The 18666-nt window shown below is 37.9% G+C and overlaps 2 protein-coding genes across 2 annotated transcripts in view; one reads left to right on the top strand and one right to left on the bottom strand.

Annotated features, from left to right (window-relative positions):
• The window catches only part of LOC109401152 (pre-mRNA-splicing regulator WTAP), a 57602-nt gene that overhangs the window by 10963 nt on the left and 27973 nt on the right, over positions 1 to 18666 (bottom strand). The gene's annotated exons all lie outside the window — the stretch shown is intronic.
• LOC134284207 (pickpocket protein 28-like) lies at positions 1583 to 18131 on the top strand. The gene is made up of 3 exons (XM_062842820.1): positions 1583 to 11767; positions 11835 to 12965; positions 13033 to 18131. The coding sequence occupies exons 1-3, from the start codon at positions 11406 to 11408 to the stop codon at positions 13298 to 13300; spliced, it is 1761 nt and encodes a 586-aa protein (XP_062698804.1). The 5' UTR covers positions 1583 to 11405; the 3' UTR covers positions 13301 to 18131.

Below are 18666 nucleotides of genomic sequence, written 5' to 3'. Positions count from 1 at the left end.
CGTTAACTTGATTGCTAGTTCTTCACACTAGGAACCATACTTTTGTAAAGGGTAATTTCGGTTTAGGTAAACATGTGAACCCGGTGCATGCCCGGTGTGAAATGACAAACTCGTGTGTCATGTCTCTAGCATGTATGCTTGTCAACACCGAGATCGTTGCTGCACTCGATCCTCAACCAAACATAAGCGATGTATGTGCCGTCACAATAACCGAAAATACATTTATTTTTCGGTTTATTTACCATCTCCTACGGATGCCTTCAAACTGTTGCTGTAAATGCCGAGCCCTCTTTAGTGTCCGAGTATGATTGTTATCATATCTTATAATGAAGTTTAAACTTGTCTTGATTACAAAAGTACTCGGTCACAGTTATTCATAATAAAGAACGTCTCGAATAGCTCGTTATAGTCAGGAGCATGACGAAGGGTCAGAATCAGCATCCCAGCATTCGATTCAACATGGCGTCCAATGTTTTTGTTTTTATTGCTTTGTTCATGACAAAAATGCACTTAAAATATCGACACCGCTTCTCTGATACATATACTATCGTGCAAAGTAATACTGCTCATTAGATAAAAAAATCTCGGAATTTTCCTTGTTTCTCTAAGAATGGAAAAAATAGAAAAAAACAAATTAGGTAGGTACTAGTGGAAAAACTCCTTAGTTTAGATAATAATCCATTCAGAAGATTAACTAACAATTCTTTTAAGTCAACTTTACAACCAGGATATTGGATAGACATTATAACTAGAACATCATTTGAATGACATCTTGATTTTGTTTTATTAGTTAGAACTACTCCAGCTGCTCAGATCCCGTGGTGTGATTTTGTCGCAAATTTTGCATGTATGGTTTAAATTGCATAATGAAAAAATAAAATAAAATCTTGCATTTCCGACAAGCACTCTACAAAAATCCTTCAATTTCTTATTCAGCCAAAAGTTTTGCAATATTATGATACTGCTGTAAACAAGTACAGTAAATTGATTAGAAGCATCTAAATGTAGTTTGTTTCCTCATTTGGCAAAAAGACCTTCAACCTGTAACTTTCTATGGAAAATTCTCTTAGAGGTCTGCTATAATGCCAACAAATTCACTTAAAACTCCTTCTTATAGATTTTCTTGTGGTAGCTGTAGCTGGTACCTCTAGCATTGATTGTGTTCGTAAGTTATCTACACAGATATTTTTCCGTGCCAAGAAACACTTATTTTTTTTTTATTTAATGTTTGGACTTCAAACAAATTGTTAGAAGAAAGAAAAAAAAAAACACGGTTTCACGATAAAAGTAGAATGTCACCAAATCATGTCACGAGTTATTTGCGAACCCATCTGCATTAACATGTCTATAGGGTCTAACTCGTTTTGTAAACAAACGTTGTTTCTGTCGCTGTAGGGCTCATCTCGATCCACCCACGCATCTGGGGGCCGTTATCAGAAAGATCTATCTTCGCTCTTTCTGATAACGGCCCCCAGATGCGTGGGTGGATCGAAATGAGCCCTACAGCGACAGATACAATGTTTGTTTACAAAACGAGTTAGACCCTTTAGACATGTTAATGCAGCCATTTTGAATCGTGTAAGGAATATGTCGGGAGATCACTAAATATGGCGTTTGGATACTCGATAATTTGTAAATAACATGTGAAAAGTTTGCTAATGATTTGGCAAAGAAATTGCTAATGATTGTTTTAGAAAATTCAGAATCTAGGGATTCAAAAAAGATTTCTACAGAAATTAAAAATAAATCATCAGTGGTCTGTACAACAAATTTCTGAGTATCTCAAGACAGAATCCGCCAATAAATTCATTAGAAACCTATCAAACGTTATTACCAAAGAATGGGTCGAAAATTCAAACATTATATTGAGTATAATGTTATGGACTTTGAACTTTTTTGCTCTGAAATGGACTTGTATTTTGACATAAAATAAGGCTTCATGATAAAATTGAGAACAACATTACCTGTGGCATTACGTTAACTGTATACTACAACACTCAGGCTTAAGATCATACCTTGATTTGATCTTAAGTCAGAATCAAGGATTTCACATTTTGAAGAAACTATTTACCTTCTTCTTCTTCTTTGTGGCTCTACGTCCGCACTGGGACTTGGCCTACCTCGCTTCAACTTAGTGTTCTTTGAGCACTTCCACAGTTATTAATTGAAGGGTTTCCTTTGCCTGCCATTGCATGAATGTGTATATTGGGAGGCAAGTACAATGATACACTATGCCCAGGGAGTCGAGCAAATTTTCCCGACCGGAACGGGAATCGAACCCGCCGTCTCCGGATTGGCGATTCATAGCCTTAACCACTAGGCTAACTGGAGACCCCCTAGTTACCTAGTTTTTCTAATTGACACATTCTACCGTGACGTCCAATGTAAACTATATGTTCAACTGATCATAGGGTATGTGTACCATTCCTTGGCCTAATATGTCAGCCGCTTTGACAATTTTGACCATAACTCGTTAATTAACAGCACTTGAAAGGATGTGTTGACCCTATCACGCACTCTAGGCAGTACATGTTTATCCAATTGGAAGTAAACTAACGTAAATATTCAAGAACTTACATAATTATGTTAAAAAGATTCGATGCGATGGTATGTAACATTGGTCTACGGTACAAAAATTGGCCCATTGGATACAATGTTGGCCTATTGCTTTCCAAGCGCTAGAACCACTTATTCCCTCATTTTTTAAGGACAGACTAGTTAGAATCCCAACATGGCCGCCACAATGGCCGACTTTGGCACCTTCTCACGATTTCGAGGGCACAAATCTCTTCGTAAACAAAACCAGCGCACCTGATCTTCTTATTTTAAGCTTATTGCAAGTGAGCAAGAACAGAATAATAAACTGCTTTGTTGTGTAACGCCTTCTTGAGATTTGTGTGTTTGAAGTTTTGATGCAGTGTTGAAGCGGGATGTCAAGACGTTTGTCCTTAATATTTCTGCTGAAGTATTATCACTGTTTGTTCACCAATCTTGCTTTCAAACTACCCAAGTAACCAGTAAGCATTTAAAATAGCATTCCTTCAGCATTATAGTAGCCTTTACGACAAGGCATTTAATGCTAATTAGCCGTATATGCGCCTATAGTGCTACTTCACAGCATGTTTTGGCAAAATAACGGGCTGTCTTAGTGCTATTCCTTTAGGAACGTCGTGACGAAATATCAAAGAAGCGTAACGCCTCGTCGAGCAAAAAAAAAACAAAAATAGATTGACGTTTGCTTCTCGTTCTCTCAGCCAGCTTCCCCGCTTCATCGTCCTTCCATATTCCAGGCGGTGCTAGGTGGTACTTTTTTGCTGATTTTTGTAGTGATGTAGGTTTGAACTCACGATCCGGAGATTGATGAATCATATCTGCTTCTGATTCTGTTGCTCCTGATCCACGATGCTAGAGCTGTTCCGGTGGCGTGCGTTGATTTAATCGCCAATATAAAGAATGATTCGATAACAGCTTCAGATTCAACAACCAAAACTTGTTTTCATTGAGATGTTTCATTGTAGTAGAGCATAACGATCCCTTCTTTTAAATATCTGTGGAATATGATTCGTTCTTCCCTCTTTCAAACAATCCTATGATCCACCAAAGCATCCACCTATTAGGCACACATTTTCCGACGAAATGATGAATAATTGGTGATTTTTTGATGGACAAATTCTCAATCCAATCCAGCTGCAGTAATGTGTTCTTTGGTGCTTTTGGATGAGTAGGGGAAAATTAAGAAACAAATAAGATGCACAAATTTGTAAACAGAAGCATAGGCTCTGTAAGAGAGAGACAATATGTGTTGCCAAATGCGTAAAATATCTCCCAACCTTTTTGCTCCTAGCATTTAAAGAGCAGTTGAAAAGCATTCTGATTGCTCCCAAGTGAAAACACTTCAAGCAGTTGAAATGCTAATTAACAGCCAAAAGCATTTGAGCAGCACAGCTTATGCTAACTCAAGGCAGTTATGCATTCGAACTGCTTATGTAGGGCAGCAAGCAGTTTAAATGCATAAAAGGGCTGATACACGGCTTATTCAAATGCTTAGTGGTTACCTGGGTACATTTTCACATAACCATAAATAAATCACTTAAACTAAAGTTCTTTCCTAATTTAGTAACGAAAACAACGCAACCCTATTATTGTGTTATATTTTTACAATCTTCGCAAACAAAATCTTTTTTCCTGTTCGTTTTTTTCTGGTTCATTCGCAAGCAATGTTGTTGACGTCACTTTTTCGGTGTTGTTGACGTCACTTTACTGATGGGCCAAGATTTGGGTACATACTTAGTGAAAAATGTCCTCAATAATTGGCCCACATTTAATTTGTAAAATAGTTATTTTTCGTTGGAAACAAATATACAAGTTCAAAATAGCGTTTTTAGCCGTCGCATAAAATGTTCAGTTATCGAAAAGTCAATTCGAAATATTCCAGAATCATGGCATTTATGACCATGTGTATAGACTACCCACTAAGCCGAAGAATCATGGCGCCTACAAGAGCTAAACAAAGTGACATTTTCATTCAATTTTAATGCTCCAAAGTGCTAATATTGAAACGAAATGTTACAGTTGTTTGGCGCATAGCTTTTCCAATATCCAGTTAAGCGTGTTTGTTAGAGTTTTTGGTTAACGTTAAGATAGGCCGAACGAGGGGACTATGTCAACGAAGCAGCAAAAACCAAACAGTTATTTCTATGTCAAGTGGTTTTGGAACATGGATTTTAGAACGGCTGACAAAATTACACCAGCTTTCACCCGCGCACATCCAGCGCCAAAATGTCCCATAAACTTCAATAAAATTCCCTGACTTTCCAGGTCCAGAAATAAATTCCCTGACATTCCCTGACTTTCCAGATGTTTCCAAGTAGTCGACACCCTGACAAAGAGAAACAATCATCAAAAGCAACAATTTCGTTAAAAATGTGTAATTTCCGAAATAAGCACTAGCAACACATGAGCCACTCATCCGAAAATCAGGAGCAAGTTAGGGTAAACCGACCATATTTTTCGGGTTCGTTTGGAAGTTGACCATCAATGTTAACTTCTTTTCCCGATCAGCCTAGATAGCTGTGTAGTGTCGGTAGCGATTGTCTCAATTAACTAAGAATAACACTATGGATCGCCTGATCCAGTGGTAAAAGTCCACTAAGCAGGTGACCCCTAATTCATGGTGTTATGCGGCTTTATGCTTACCGTGCCAAGGAATGAATGGTTAGGGGGTTCTAATAAAAACCTAACCACAAATGGAGCCTGTGGAGAATTAGGGTGTCCTCCACAGTGTTACTCCCTTACTGCGCAAACCGGAGCAATGGTGCAGTGGACCTTACGTTTATCCGGGCTAATCAGTTGGCCTTCTTAAATCTCAAATTTGAGGCTAAACAAGGGCGGGATTATTCAAATGTTGTAAATTAGCTTACATTACTACCTATATGGCTTCGCCTAGTGCGTTTTCGCCATTGGCGTTTTTTTTAAATTGAACCGATTTGATTTGTCGTTAGTGTTTCCTTTTTGTAATGTGATTGTGAAGAGTGTAATCCTGTCTAGTTTGGGTGGTGGCTACGGCTAGGAAACCTTAGACCAATTTTCAGCGTAAAAAGCTTGTGTAGCCCAAGTGGCTCTACTTTAAAAAGTTCATTTTCGTAGGGTAACTTCTGTATAGGCTACCTTGTGAACCCAGTTTTGCTTCTTCCATTATGAAAAAAGTGTCGTGCCTCAAGCATACTATATCTTAGAATAACGTTAACAGTATGTTTCAATCTTTCCTTATGGATGCCTTCAGCTCTTGTATTCAGCATCTTTTCGCTGATATTTGGCAGTTCAGTCAGGTTTTTTTTTACGCGGGGGATACGTACCGCGTAAAAAAACTCAGTTCAAAATTTAAAAAAAAACGCGTAAAAAAAGTCTCATCATTTCTCGACGAATCATGCAAAAATAAGACGATGATTTTTTTTTTGTATGGAGTTTTCATTTGCGCGGCCGCGTAAATCAAAACCGCGTAAAAAAAGACCTGACTGTATTGCTACGATGATTATATCATCTGAAGTAGCTCAAACATTATTTTGAGATGCTTCAGTTTGATGGATTACTTAGGCAGTACAGTCCATGGATAACTTAACATAGAATAGCACCAAACCCAACTCTCATGAGCAGATTTTATCATGAGTTGACTGATTAGCAGATGAGGAGTCTCTATTTGACTTTCTTTTCACTTTTGAGTGTTCCTTCGCAAAATTTGCGTATTCAGGCGTCCCTGTTGTGGTATACCATAACTATTGCTTTGAAAGAAGCTGGTCTTCTGCGGTCTGTGCGGACCGCAACAGATATTCCTGAATGGAACTCTGATCTGTTCAAGTTCAAAATATCTTCGGATAAACCATTCTTTTGTATAGTTACGAATCTCTATCTTCCACCCGAGAATTATAGCTGTATAATCGACTTAGTGGGTCCTAAAATGCTCCGTTTACTTCAAATCTCCAGGGGCAAATGGGGTTTTGTCCTATTTTTCTCCAGAGGGATTTTTTTTTTTTTTTTTTTTTTTTTTTTTTTTTTTAAAGAGTGACCAGGTGGAGCTGCAGGACAGCTGATAGCAAAGCCTGGACCCTTTCCCAACTTTCCCCCTACTAGGACCAATACTCACGATGGACTAGACGATGTCGTCAACTTGAGCAAAGTGTGTAGTAATTAGCATTGGGTCGTAGTAGTTTTTAAAAATACTGTTTTTAACTTTTCCCATCGCACTAGTGTTTTGATCGAATGGAAGCTCCAAAGATGATTTGATAATTGAACAATATTTCAATAATCGAAAATCTCCGAGGTCACTGGACAACATTCAGAGATAAAAAAGGGTGTCTATGACTATGTTAACGCCTTCAGAGTACTATTCTTAAGAAATATACAAAGAGCAAAAAGAAAAAAAAAATGTGTCGTAGCTAATTTTTAAAGATTTGATATTTCTGAAAATTATTCGAAGACAGCTACCAGAACTAGCGTTTTTAGCCGATATGGGCAACTAGTTTTGCTGACAGCTTCCCCAAACAATAATCGGATAATATCCTCAGTTATTTTATAATACATTCTGAAAATTATTTCAAGCTGATTACCAATAGTGTCAATAACCGATGTTAGTCATTGACAGCACCAGCATCATCCCAAATAACTCTCATATTAGTGTTAGATAACACTTTTTGAGCTTCCACTCGATATTGTAAAGAAATTTGTCAAACCCTATTTGTCAAAATATAGTCAATAATGTATCAAATTGTGTTCCTAATTTCGCTAGTCGTCTTCTGCATATCTGTGATCATCTCAGTCCAAAGTAATATTATATCCATCGTAACCCTTTACAATGTCAACCGTCCTAAGTCCTAACTAAATTCCTGCTTTTTTTGATCAGTGAAATAATACCGTCTAAGATATAAAAACAAAAAAGTTCAGTCAACTGATTTTTGTCAAAAATAAAAATGATAATGATTATTTGGCAACTTTTATAAATTCACAAAACCCATAAAAATAAGAAATACAAATATAAACTTCTATAATCAACAGTTTTATCTTTACCTAATCAGTCCATAATTTTCTAATTGTAATGAATCTAATCTGTAAGGCTGTAAGTCAACTTATCCTAGCGTCCCCTGTCCTGTGTACTAACGAATTCAAGTAACGAATGATGAGTGTAACGCAGAGACCTCCTCTACCCACTCTTGCGTTACGTTAAATTTAACAATTATTGTTAAATTTGAGAAAATTCAAAGAATGCAAAGATTAGGTCTATGCAAGCTGAATTATAATTTGTTTTTGACTTGTGATAAATGCACGACGGATACTCCTTTGGTTCCCATTAGCACTTACGGCGATTCCTTCACTTGCGCTCAACTCGTAAACTAGATATATCTAGCTCAAAGTACAAGCGGTGGAGAATGAACTGGCGCTAAAGTGCTAATGGGTTAAGCCCTCCCATCGCGTCAAGATCGAATATCCAGGGGGAGGGTATTTTTCTCCAGAGGGATTTGAGTATTTTAAACATGTTTTGAACTCTTGTAGTTTTCTATTGGGTATTTTCATGGCGTGAAATTACTCCATAGTTTTATCCCGAAAGGCTGCGTGCGTTGTATAAAGAAGGAATGAGTTCCAAGATTTATCTGGTTACCTCCTTCTTTCTGAAGTGCTTAAAACGCATAGTCAATTATCACATCTGTGATGTTCGTCTGGCTAACATGCCTATTCATGTGAACTCACATGCCTTCCAAATTGGGATGTCCACAGTGACTCTTTTACAAGAAGTTGTATACGTTTTCAAGAAAGTACTCGCTTAACCGTAGTTTTTGCTTGGGTGATTTCTTGACTATTGAGGATGCTTTCGATGACGTGCCTTTCAATGTCATATTGAAAGTCGCATGATGTCACAAGTTACCTCCGATGAGGTATAGGCTCTCTTTACGCTTATGCGTTTTACAATGTGTTTTTCAGGGCACTGGGATGGGCTATGAGCTCTCGTTGCGTTTCCCGAGCAGGAACGAATAACTGACACACAACTACAGCATACCAAGATGAGGTATTGGTCGGTTAGCCTGGTATTGAAAATAACTAATTTTGGTATTGTGTAGGTATTTATGAAATACCTCAACGAGTTATTGGTTTGGTGTTGAGCACGCTCGCGTCAGAATACCCATTTTTTTCATTGCTATCTCTGTCGTTCTTCAAGAGGCTCCATTTAAAAATACCCATTTATGAGTTGGGCCGCCCAACTTGAAAATGGGTATTTTTAAATGGAATCTTTTGAAGAGCGACAGAGATAGAAATGAAAAAATGGGTATTCTGACGGGCGTGAGGACTGTTTGAGGTATTATTCAGTTATGGAAAATCACTATTTGTATGGAAAAATCGTCGATTATTATTTAGGTATTGCCATACCTGATGCCATTATTCACGTGTTATGCACAGAATACACACCAGTTATTATTTTAGGTATTTTACCTCTTATGCAGGGCTACTTAATACCTCATTCAGGTTGTACGTATTCGGCTTACCTGAGTTTGGTATTCTTCAGCTTTTTTCTCCTGCTCGGGTTATGCGTCCATTCCCTCTTCTAGGGTACCCCTTCCTATTTCATCACCTTTCCCCATCCCTTGTCCCATCCTCCCTCAGATAAATGATGAAATAGGCTTATATGGCACAAATTTCCCAAATGGAGGATAACGTGCCTTTGGAGCCGGCCTTCTGATACCTGATACCTGATAGTCGTCCTTTACCGTAACAAACCGAGAGATCATCCAAAAATTGAACGTGTTTTCCAATATAAGATAAGATAAAATCAATGAAGAGAAATCGATCATTGCAGATACGGAGTGCGAGCGTCCTTCTTCTTCTTCTTCTAGGCGTAACGTCTTCGCTGGGACAAAGCCTGCTTCTCAGCTTAGTGTTCTATGAGCACTTCCACAGTTATTAACTGAGAGCTTCCTCTGCCAATGACCATTTTGCATGTGTATATCGTGTGGCAGGCACGAAGATACTCTATGCCCAAGGAAGTCAAGGAAATTTCCTTTACGAAAAGATCCTGGACCGATCGGGAATCGAACCCGTCACCCTCAGCATGGTCATGCTGAATACCCGTGCGTTTACCGCCTCGGCTATACTGCCTATGATCGCATAATTGTCCCATATGAATAGGAAACCCAGCAAAGATGGGACTGATATGCGATCATGGGCAGTATAGGGGCCCTACTCAAAACAAAAAAAAAATGAAAAACTGTTTGTTTTGTATTTTTTTTTTAAATTTTGCATGTTTTAGAAGTGACCACGACGTAATCGCTTATTTTGGAATAGGATGTATCTGAAATCGAAGGATTACTAATGTCACTGAAACTCTAATTTAATATATTTGTGTCAAGGCTAATAATGGTTATTAAAAAAAGAACAGCTTTTGTGTTTATGATGATGAGACGATTATACACGATGACGAATTGTTCAACTTTAACCTTATTAGTTCCGTTTAACCACACAAACATGCCAATCCCATCGCATCGTTCGTAATTTGATACGTGAAAATTGAAACAAAATTATCGGCAAGAAAGCCGAATAATGCCAGTCCTTCGACCACGCCCACAGGTACAGGGATTGTACAAAATTATTGGTACAGGAAGTGTTTTTTTTACTTCCTTCATGGTGAACTAATGATGACAATATTGTAATCTGCATTTTTTGAGACAATCCCAGCTTGAAAATAATATGACAAACATCATTCACCGCACGTTTAGAGATGTTTAATCTCTCATTACGATTTTCGAGGAGTAACTACGAATTACTCCTGAATTACTGTTGAAGAGCAATTATCAAAAACTTTTGATTTTGAGTGCATCATAATTGATTATTCATAAGTTGAATAGTACGAAACAAATTTAGCTTTTGTTTTGTCACAGGCAACATGTAGTAATTTTAAAGGGTATACAGGAGGTGACCAAAATGTTTGGGATAGGTAACTTTTTTTCTCTCACAAAAAAGTTCAACATGCTATAACTTTTTATAGAGTGCATCAAAAAATCTCAAATTTTCACTGTTTGTCAACCTATTATATGTGCATCATTGGTACAAATTTGGGCTCGATTGATTAATGTTTCGCAAAGTGAGAACAGTTCGGGTAAAACACTATTTTAGACAACTCATTTTTTAGCTGTCATATCTCGGAAACCAGTGAACCGAATTGAATGAAATTTTGAACGTACACTAACAATATGTGAATGCTTCACAAACTATTAAAATCTCTAATCAGATATATTAGAGCCTATTTAGATTGAAGGAAGAACACATTTAGTAATTTTGTGTGGTATTGTAAATTTGACTTATTTTCCTCTATATGGGTAAAAAATTCAACCCGGTATAACTTAATTTACCGTGAGAAAATATTACATTTTATTATGTCGTATTAAGTATCAATATATTGTTGAAAAACGTTAAAAAATTCATTCAATTCGGTTCACTGGTATCCGAGATGTGACAGTTCAAAAATTAGTTGTCTAAATAATAGTGTTTTACCAGAACTGTTCTTACTTCGCGAAAAATTAATTAATCGAGCCCAAATATGTACCAATGATGCACATATAATAGGTTGACAAACAGTCAGAATTTGAGATTTTTTGATGCACTCTATGAAAAATTACAGCATGTTGAATTTTTTGTGGGAGAAAAAAAGTTGCCTACCCAAACATTTTGGCCATCCCCTGTATCTAAAAATGAAACAGAAAGCTCAGTTACTATGTTCTAACATTGCATTATTTTACAGAAAGTGAAGCAATTCATTTTTTCTATCCCCTGTATATGCAAATAACTTGAAAGTTATGTAACAAACCCGTATTTATTGTGCATCAAGATCAACCTATTTTCCCATTCAGTGCCAAACCGCCGAAACGATGCGTTGGTTTAGGACGAAATCGAAACCCCCGTCCAGTACTATATTTGGCGAATACTGTGCCACCAGTTCGGTGCACGGAGTGCGTTACTTCAGCGATCCGGAGCGAACCTGGTGCGAAAAATTCTGGTGGATTGTGATGTTCTTCGTGTCGGTGGTTGGATGTGCCATGTTGATTGAGAGTTCTTGGCAAAAGTGGAACCTAACGCCAATAGTTATGAACTTCGAGAACCAACCGATTTCGGTCACGGACATTCCGTTCCCTTCGGTTACCATCTGTCCACCGGGAAAGATATCCAAATCGTTGTATGACTTCGATGGAGAAGTTCGGGAAATCGAGGAAAACGGAGTTTACGATAATGCGTATGTGATAATAGACATTTTATATCTAAGTGTATTTTTGAGATCGAAAGTGTCTTTTTCGTTACAGATCAGATAATTTTCTGGCGGCTGTGCAGCTTTGTCAAATTATGTTCAAATTCAGTAAACACTATGACATAGCACTACCAAGAAAGAGACATTCATTAAGTTATGCGTTGGTTGTCGAGAATGTTTCAGTCTCTATGGAAAACTTTATAGGAAAATGTGAATTTGATGATAAAGATTCATTAGTATATTTACTGCAATACGTTATGACTGATATGGGCCTTTGCGTGAACTTCAATATGCTCCAGAAACATCGGATGTTGCGGAAGGGATCGTTTCCCGTGAACGACCCATTTATATTTCTTCGTGGCAGATATCTACGAAGCGGGTATGACGACAATGGACGACCCATAAATTTCAAAGCTCTTGCAAAAGTTCAAAACGTCACTTCCGATACAACGTCGACAACACATCCTCGGCGCTTCCAGAGAAGATTCGTTTCCAAAACATTGAACGAAACCAATGTTTGGTCCCCAGAAGGAGGGTACACCACCATGGATTCTCGAGGCCGGATACCTTTTCGGGGACTAGGAGTTGGAAGGTACACGGCATTCAACTTAGTCTTGACTGGTCACAAAAACGACCTGAGCGATACATGTGACGATTCGCGACCCCGAGGTCACAGGGTTGTTCTTCATTCCCCGGCAGATTATCCGCAAATGATAAACTCGGTTGTAATTCCATTTGAGCATGTAACTCAGCTAGCTGTTAAACCTCTCGTCGTCAGAACAAGTCCCGAATTGCGCAGATACCTGCCAGAAAAACGTAAATGCTTCTTCGGAGATGAACGCTATCTCAAATACTTCCTAATCTACACTCAGAACAACTGCGAGATCGAGTGCCTATCGAATTACACCCTCGACCGTTGTGGTTGTGTGAAATTCAACATGATGCGCTCCGAACAAATGAAAGTCTGTGAAACGAATCAATTTCCATGTCTTCACAATGCCATATCTGAATTCGTGAAAATAGACAACCCGTTACGAAGGATTTATTTTGGAAAAGCACCCAAACTGAATGCTTTCAGCTACCGATCAAAGTGTAATTGTCTGCCAAGCTGCACCACGTATCAGTACGATTTCGAGCTTTTGAAACAAGGCTTTCAAAGCGGCGGCAACATTGACGGCATTTCTGCGTGAGTATCATAGTAATGATCACAGCCAATTACCACAAGTCAACATATTCCCGACATCCCTTTCTAGAGATTTCCTGGGAACTCTCAGCATTTTCTTCAAGGAGCCGCAGTTCATCGCGATGGTTCGATCAGAACTGTACGGACTAACGGACTTCGTAGCCAACTGTGGAGGTCTACTAGGGCTATTCACGGGCACCAGCTTGTTGAGTCTGATCGAAATAGCCTACTTCTGTTTTGTGAGACCATGGAACAGAAGGAAAAGAAGACTTAGCAGGGTCAGTGATCTATCAGTGCCACATTCCATCGCCATGTGTCGAAACATTTTCAGTAACTGAGAAGAAACAGGATAGAATGAAAGTTTAGGAAGACAAATGTGGGTAGGTATATTGTAGTACAGTGTATTTGGGAATGTTTCAACCAGTGTAAATTTCACTGGCTACCCTCAATTAGTTTCCAAACAAAGATCTCTACGAGCAATTTTCTGGTTTACAGCATTTTTGAACTCGGTAAGCTGACGATCATTTTTAGGAAAGAATCATGTTCTGACTTTGCAAACGAGATCAAAATTGTATGTCGCGATTTGCCGTGAGAACGAGATTTACATTATTCTTTAACTGTTGCATTCGTGCAGGAATCCGTGTTTTATATCCTTCAAAAGAAGAATAATAAAGATGTTGACAGTCCAAGGCTTGTGCAGTCTCTGCTGTGTGGTCCAATGACCACCCGTATTTATACTACCTTAGGTAGACATAATGAATCATACCTAGATATTTAGGTACTGTAATGAATAGTATTTCATGTAGGTAGATATCCTATGCGGACAACCATTAGGTAGACACTACAGTCCTTTCCCCTTTAGAAAACTTCAAAAAATAACATTCATCACCAAAATAATGATGGCACAAATAAACTGACAAGTCTGTCACTTTCAAAGAACACATATGTTCGCTAACAAAACTACAACAATAAAAAGACGATTTTGCTATCCAAACATCGGTAACTTTACCAAAAAATTACAAATAACACAAATCCATTCACCAAAACAAACATATGACAATTCCGCCACAAAAGAACAATTTCGTTCACCACAAAAAATAACATTTCGTTATTACCAAAACAAAAAGACAATTTCGTCAATGCAACATCGGCCAAAAAGAACAATTTGTTATTACAACAACCTGAAAACCAAAAGGAAATAATTTCGGAATAACTCAAAAGAAATTGCACGTTCCTTGATCCTCGTCGCCACTTTTATATCCTTCAAAAGAAGAATAATAAAGATGTTGACAGTCCAAGGCTTGTGCAGTCTCTGCTGTGTGGTCCAATGACCACCCGTATTTATACTACCTTAGGTAGACATAATGAATCATACCTAGATATTTAGGTACTGTAATGAATAGTATTTCATGTAGGTAGATATCCTATGCGGACAACCATTAGGTAGACACTACACCGTGTTCATGCGAAAAAATAACTGGAAAAAGTGTCCGGGAAGGCACTTGAAAAGCACAAATCGACATTTTCGTTAAGAGCCACATGTCTATGGAACTGGATGTCAGGTTTTTTTTTCCTGTTCGGGCTCGTCACTGCGACCAGTTTTAAGATCTATTGCATGCTAAAACCGCTCAGCACTGAAATGTGTAAGACCTACTTATAAATGCATAATTTCCAGACCACTTAAAAAAGTGCTTGGAGGTTTATCACTATTCCTCTATTCTTTTAAATAAAATCAGGTACAATGCATATGATTTCAATCAAATATTTTTGAAACATGTACTGAGTGGACCTGTAGAAATTCTATCAAGAAATTGCTACATTTTGTGAAAAATGTTCGAATAACCTAATCCCGGGTTAAGGTGATCAACCATTGACATAACATTTCAAGATTTCAATTATTGAACAGACCAAATTTGATGATGCCTCATACTAGTGTATTTTGTATACTAAAAATGACTAACATTGAAAGCATAAAGGTAGGTAAAAAACTTATACGTAACATCATTTTGAACTCAAAGCTATGTTCAATAAGCCTACCATGAACGAATAAAAGTGTTTTATGAGTCATCTGACATACAAGGCGTTGATGGTAAGTGATTTTTTGAAAGACATATTTTACCGAGTTTAAATGCACTTGATGTGATGATGATGTAAAAAACAGTCAATATTTTTACATGAAATCTAACACAATTGACATAAACCTCCAAACAATTTTCAAATACATTCAATACACAATTGATTTACGTCAAAAGTTCTTCGATTGAAACAGAATTGTAGCGTCCTGAGCGGTTGAAGCACGTGGCTCCCATAGTGATCAACGTCACCCCGCTGATCAACTACCCCCAGAATACGGTTCCCTAACCCAATTTGATCTCCTTTACAATAATTTAAGCCTCAGATGGCCAGGTTTTTAACTATTTGCAAAGTAAAATAACTTAGTTTTATTCAGAGACTGTAAGTCACCAAGACACCAGTAGCAAGGACTTAATACTATGATTCCTTGAAGTACCAGAGCGCATATTCTAAAATTGAAAAATAGAACGACACTAGGTGTCGGTTCGGTAGATCTTACTCCGTAACACAAACTCAAAAGGTGATCTACCCATGTGACGGGCTCCGTTAAAGATCGAGCATCTTTTAAACCTTCTCAACTATTCATCCCTCAACACGGATCGCCTGTCACCTTGAATTGGGGTTCCCTGTTTGGAGGACTTCCCTGGAATGGGGGGTCCGTCCGTAGTGCTATTCTAAGCCGACAACTACACGGATTACTAGCGCTTAATGTGAATATATAACGAAGCCACACCTTGAATTTTCAAGAGCACAAATCGGGAGTAATTCGCGAATAGGGCGTAACTAACAAAGCAATAACAATGTGAAAACAACAACCGAATTTCGCTGATCGAATTTCAATTCCTATTTAGAAGTAATACAGAATAATTTAACTTAAATAAGGTTAATTGATACAGTTCTGACATAGTTTCTTGTTTTTCTAAGAACACTGCACGAATTTGATATTTTTTGCACTAAAAATTGCATTTATTTAATTACGCCTGAATTGATACCTGAGAATGCTAATTTCGCCCAATACTGTTGATTTCAGTTTCGCCTTTCACTTTCGTAAACAAAACACCAAACAAAACAAAGGAGTAGAAGGCGTAATTCTTGTTTTTGTTCGTTTGGAATAGAATGGGATTACGCCTTTCACTCAATCAGTGATTTTCAATAGTTAGAAAAGTGATATCAAGGAAACTTTGTGAGCATTTAGAAGACAAATCTAGCTTCTTTTCACTCCTGCAATTACTCAAATTGTGTACATTTTGTTGGTTACGGCTTTTTCGCTAATTATTACGAAAATCTGATGAACCGAATGTCGGCTTGCCCTGAAAAGTCGATCAATTGGTTACCCGCTGGTGGTGACCAAACGATCAACTTTTCAGCGAAAACCAACATTCGGTTCTTCAGGTTTGTGCTCTTGAAAATTCAAGGTCAATTCGTCATGTCTTCACCTTAATAGCGCTGAAACCTCTAAACTAGGCATTGAGTAGGAAAGAACACAATCCTTTTGAAGCAATTTAGCAGACGTGCACGGATGAGGTGGCATTCAAGAAAACACTGTTCCAAACTGACCCGGAAGGTTACGGTAAAAGGTGGGAAAATGGCTTTTTTATGCGATAATGCTCATGTACTTTGTAAAGATTATATTACAAGCCGTCAGTTAGTTGTCGTGGATTTTCAAATTTAGGGTAACGTTTTTTGTATTATGTTGTTCTGTTATATAAATTTCTAAGTCTGTGGTCTCCAGTTTGCCTAATGGTTAAGACTATGGATCGCCAATCCGGAGACGGCGGGTTCGATTCCCGTTCCGGTCGAGAAAGTTTTGTCGACTCCCCGGGCATAATGTATCATTGTACTTGCCTCACAATATACAAATTCATGCAATGGCAGGCAAAGATAGCCCTTCAATTTATAATTGTGGAAGTGCTCAAAGAACTAAGTTGAAGCGAGGCAGGTCAAGTCCCGGGGGGAGGTAGAGCCATAAAGAAGAAGAAGAATTACTAAAGTCGCTTTATTGAAAAATGTTGTTTTTAAACATTGTATATGGGTAATGAAATAGTTGGGGGCATCCATTTAGTAAGTCACGCTAAATTTTGGATTTTTTTTTTTTTTTTAATTTTGTCAACCGACGTAGACTAGTACATTTACATATACATATTTTTTGTTTCTTAATGCCCCCCCTCCCCCCTTCGTACGGGTTTTCCGTATACCTAATACATTACTTGTCACACTTTCCGTAACCCCTCTCCCCCTATGGGCGTGACGTACTTTATGGATGTCCCCTTATGTTATTAATTGCTGTTTAGGGAGCATCCATTAAGTATGGTATGTGGGGGCAAGATGGGTCAGGGGGCAAGATGGGTCAGTACCGTTTTCAACCTTACTATATATTTTTTGAATCTTTCAATAATTTTCCCAGATGAACGAAGTGGATACACAAAAAAGTGATAGATTGTTTTGAAAATTCTTTACGTTCCTTGCACAGGAAAAAATGAAATATTTTTTCGTTATACTCCTTATGCTATACATTCCATATAACTACGTGTACTGTGTAAACGGGGCAAGATGGGTCACCCTAATTTTTCGGTATGTTTGCATAGTTTTTGAAAATGTTTTATTCTTCATTGAAAGGCTATTCTGTGACCTACATTATCGAAGCAATTAGAGCACTGAGAGTTTGTGAAACTATTTTTGAAATTTTCCTACAAAAAATATAGGTTTTCAAAGTCCGTTCATGGCTACCTGAACAAAAATCTTCTAGTTCTGAGAATAATCTACCGATATGTTTCAACACTTTTTTCATGTAATCTTTACGTCTGTGAAGCTTAGATGTATAGAGAAAAAATAGAAGATATAGTATTTTTTGTTGGAGAAAAATCGAGTTTTCTGATAGCTGACCCATCTTGCCCCCGTAAAAATGAGGTGGGGCAAGATGGGTCATGTTTTGAAAATTGCTTGTCAAGAAGCAGGTTTCAAACTTTATGACCTTTCTATACTTTTATATCATAGCTGACTAGTGTATCTGAGAGTCGTGGTAGAATACAGAGAAATACGATTTATATTCAGAAAGTTATAGGGGTCCATTTCTTAGGTGACCCATCCTGCCCCCACTTACCATACGTCACGCTAAAATTGGGAATTTTCGACCCCCTCCCCCCTTCGTACGGGCTTTTCCTATGCTTACTGTATTGCTTGTCACACTTTCACAAACCCCCCTCCCCCCTAGGACCGTGACGTACTTGATGGATGGCCTCTTAGTGTACTTATGCATCAATTTTTGCCCTAGACTTTATGAAAAGTAGTAATTTTCGTCCAAAATGTCAAAGCTTCGGAATTAAACTATTATTCTTTGCTTTCCAATATGAATGAACCACCTTGCAAGAGTCTGACTCTTCCGCCCACAACTCATTTCAGGTTGAAGGATTCATCATTGACATAAACGTCATCATTGAAAATTCAAAAGCAGTTTTCTTGTTCAAAGCTGAAAATTCCGCAGTGAAAATATATTCACTGTATTGCGGATACAGAATGGAGTACAGTGAATATATTTTCAAAGTAAACATTCAAGTTTTGAGCGAGAAAACTGCTTTCGAATTTTCAATGATGACGATTGTGTCAATGACGAATCCTTCAACCTTCAGAAGCC

The sequence above is a fragment of the Aedes albopictus genome, chromosome 3 (genome assembly GCF_035046485.1).
Source record: "Aedes albopictus strain Foshan chromosome 3, AalbF5, whole genome shotgun sequence".
In the NCBI taxonomy this organism is placed as follows: domain Eukaryota; kingdom Metazoa; phylum Arthropoda; class Insecta; order Diptera; family Culicidae; genus Aedes; species Aedes albopictus.
Note: the sequence above shows the minus strand (reverse complement) of the source record. Positions and strands in the feature narration are given on the sequence as shown.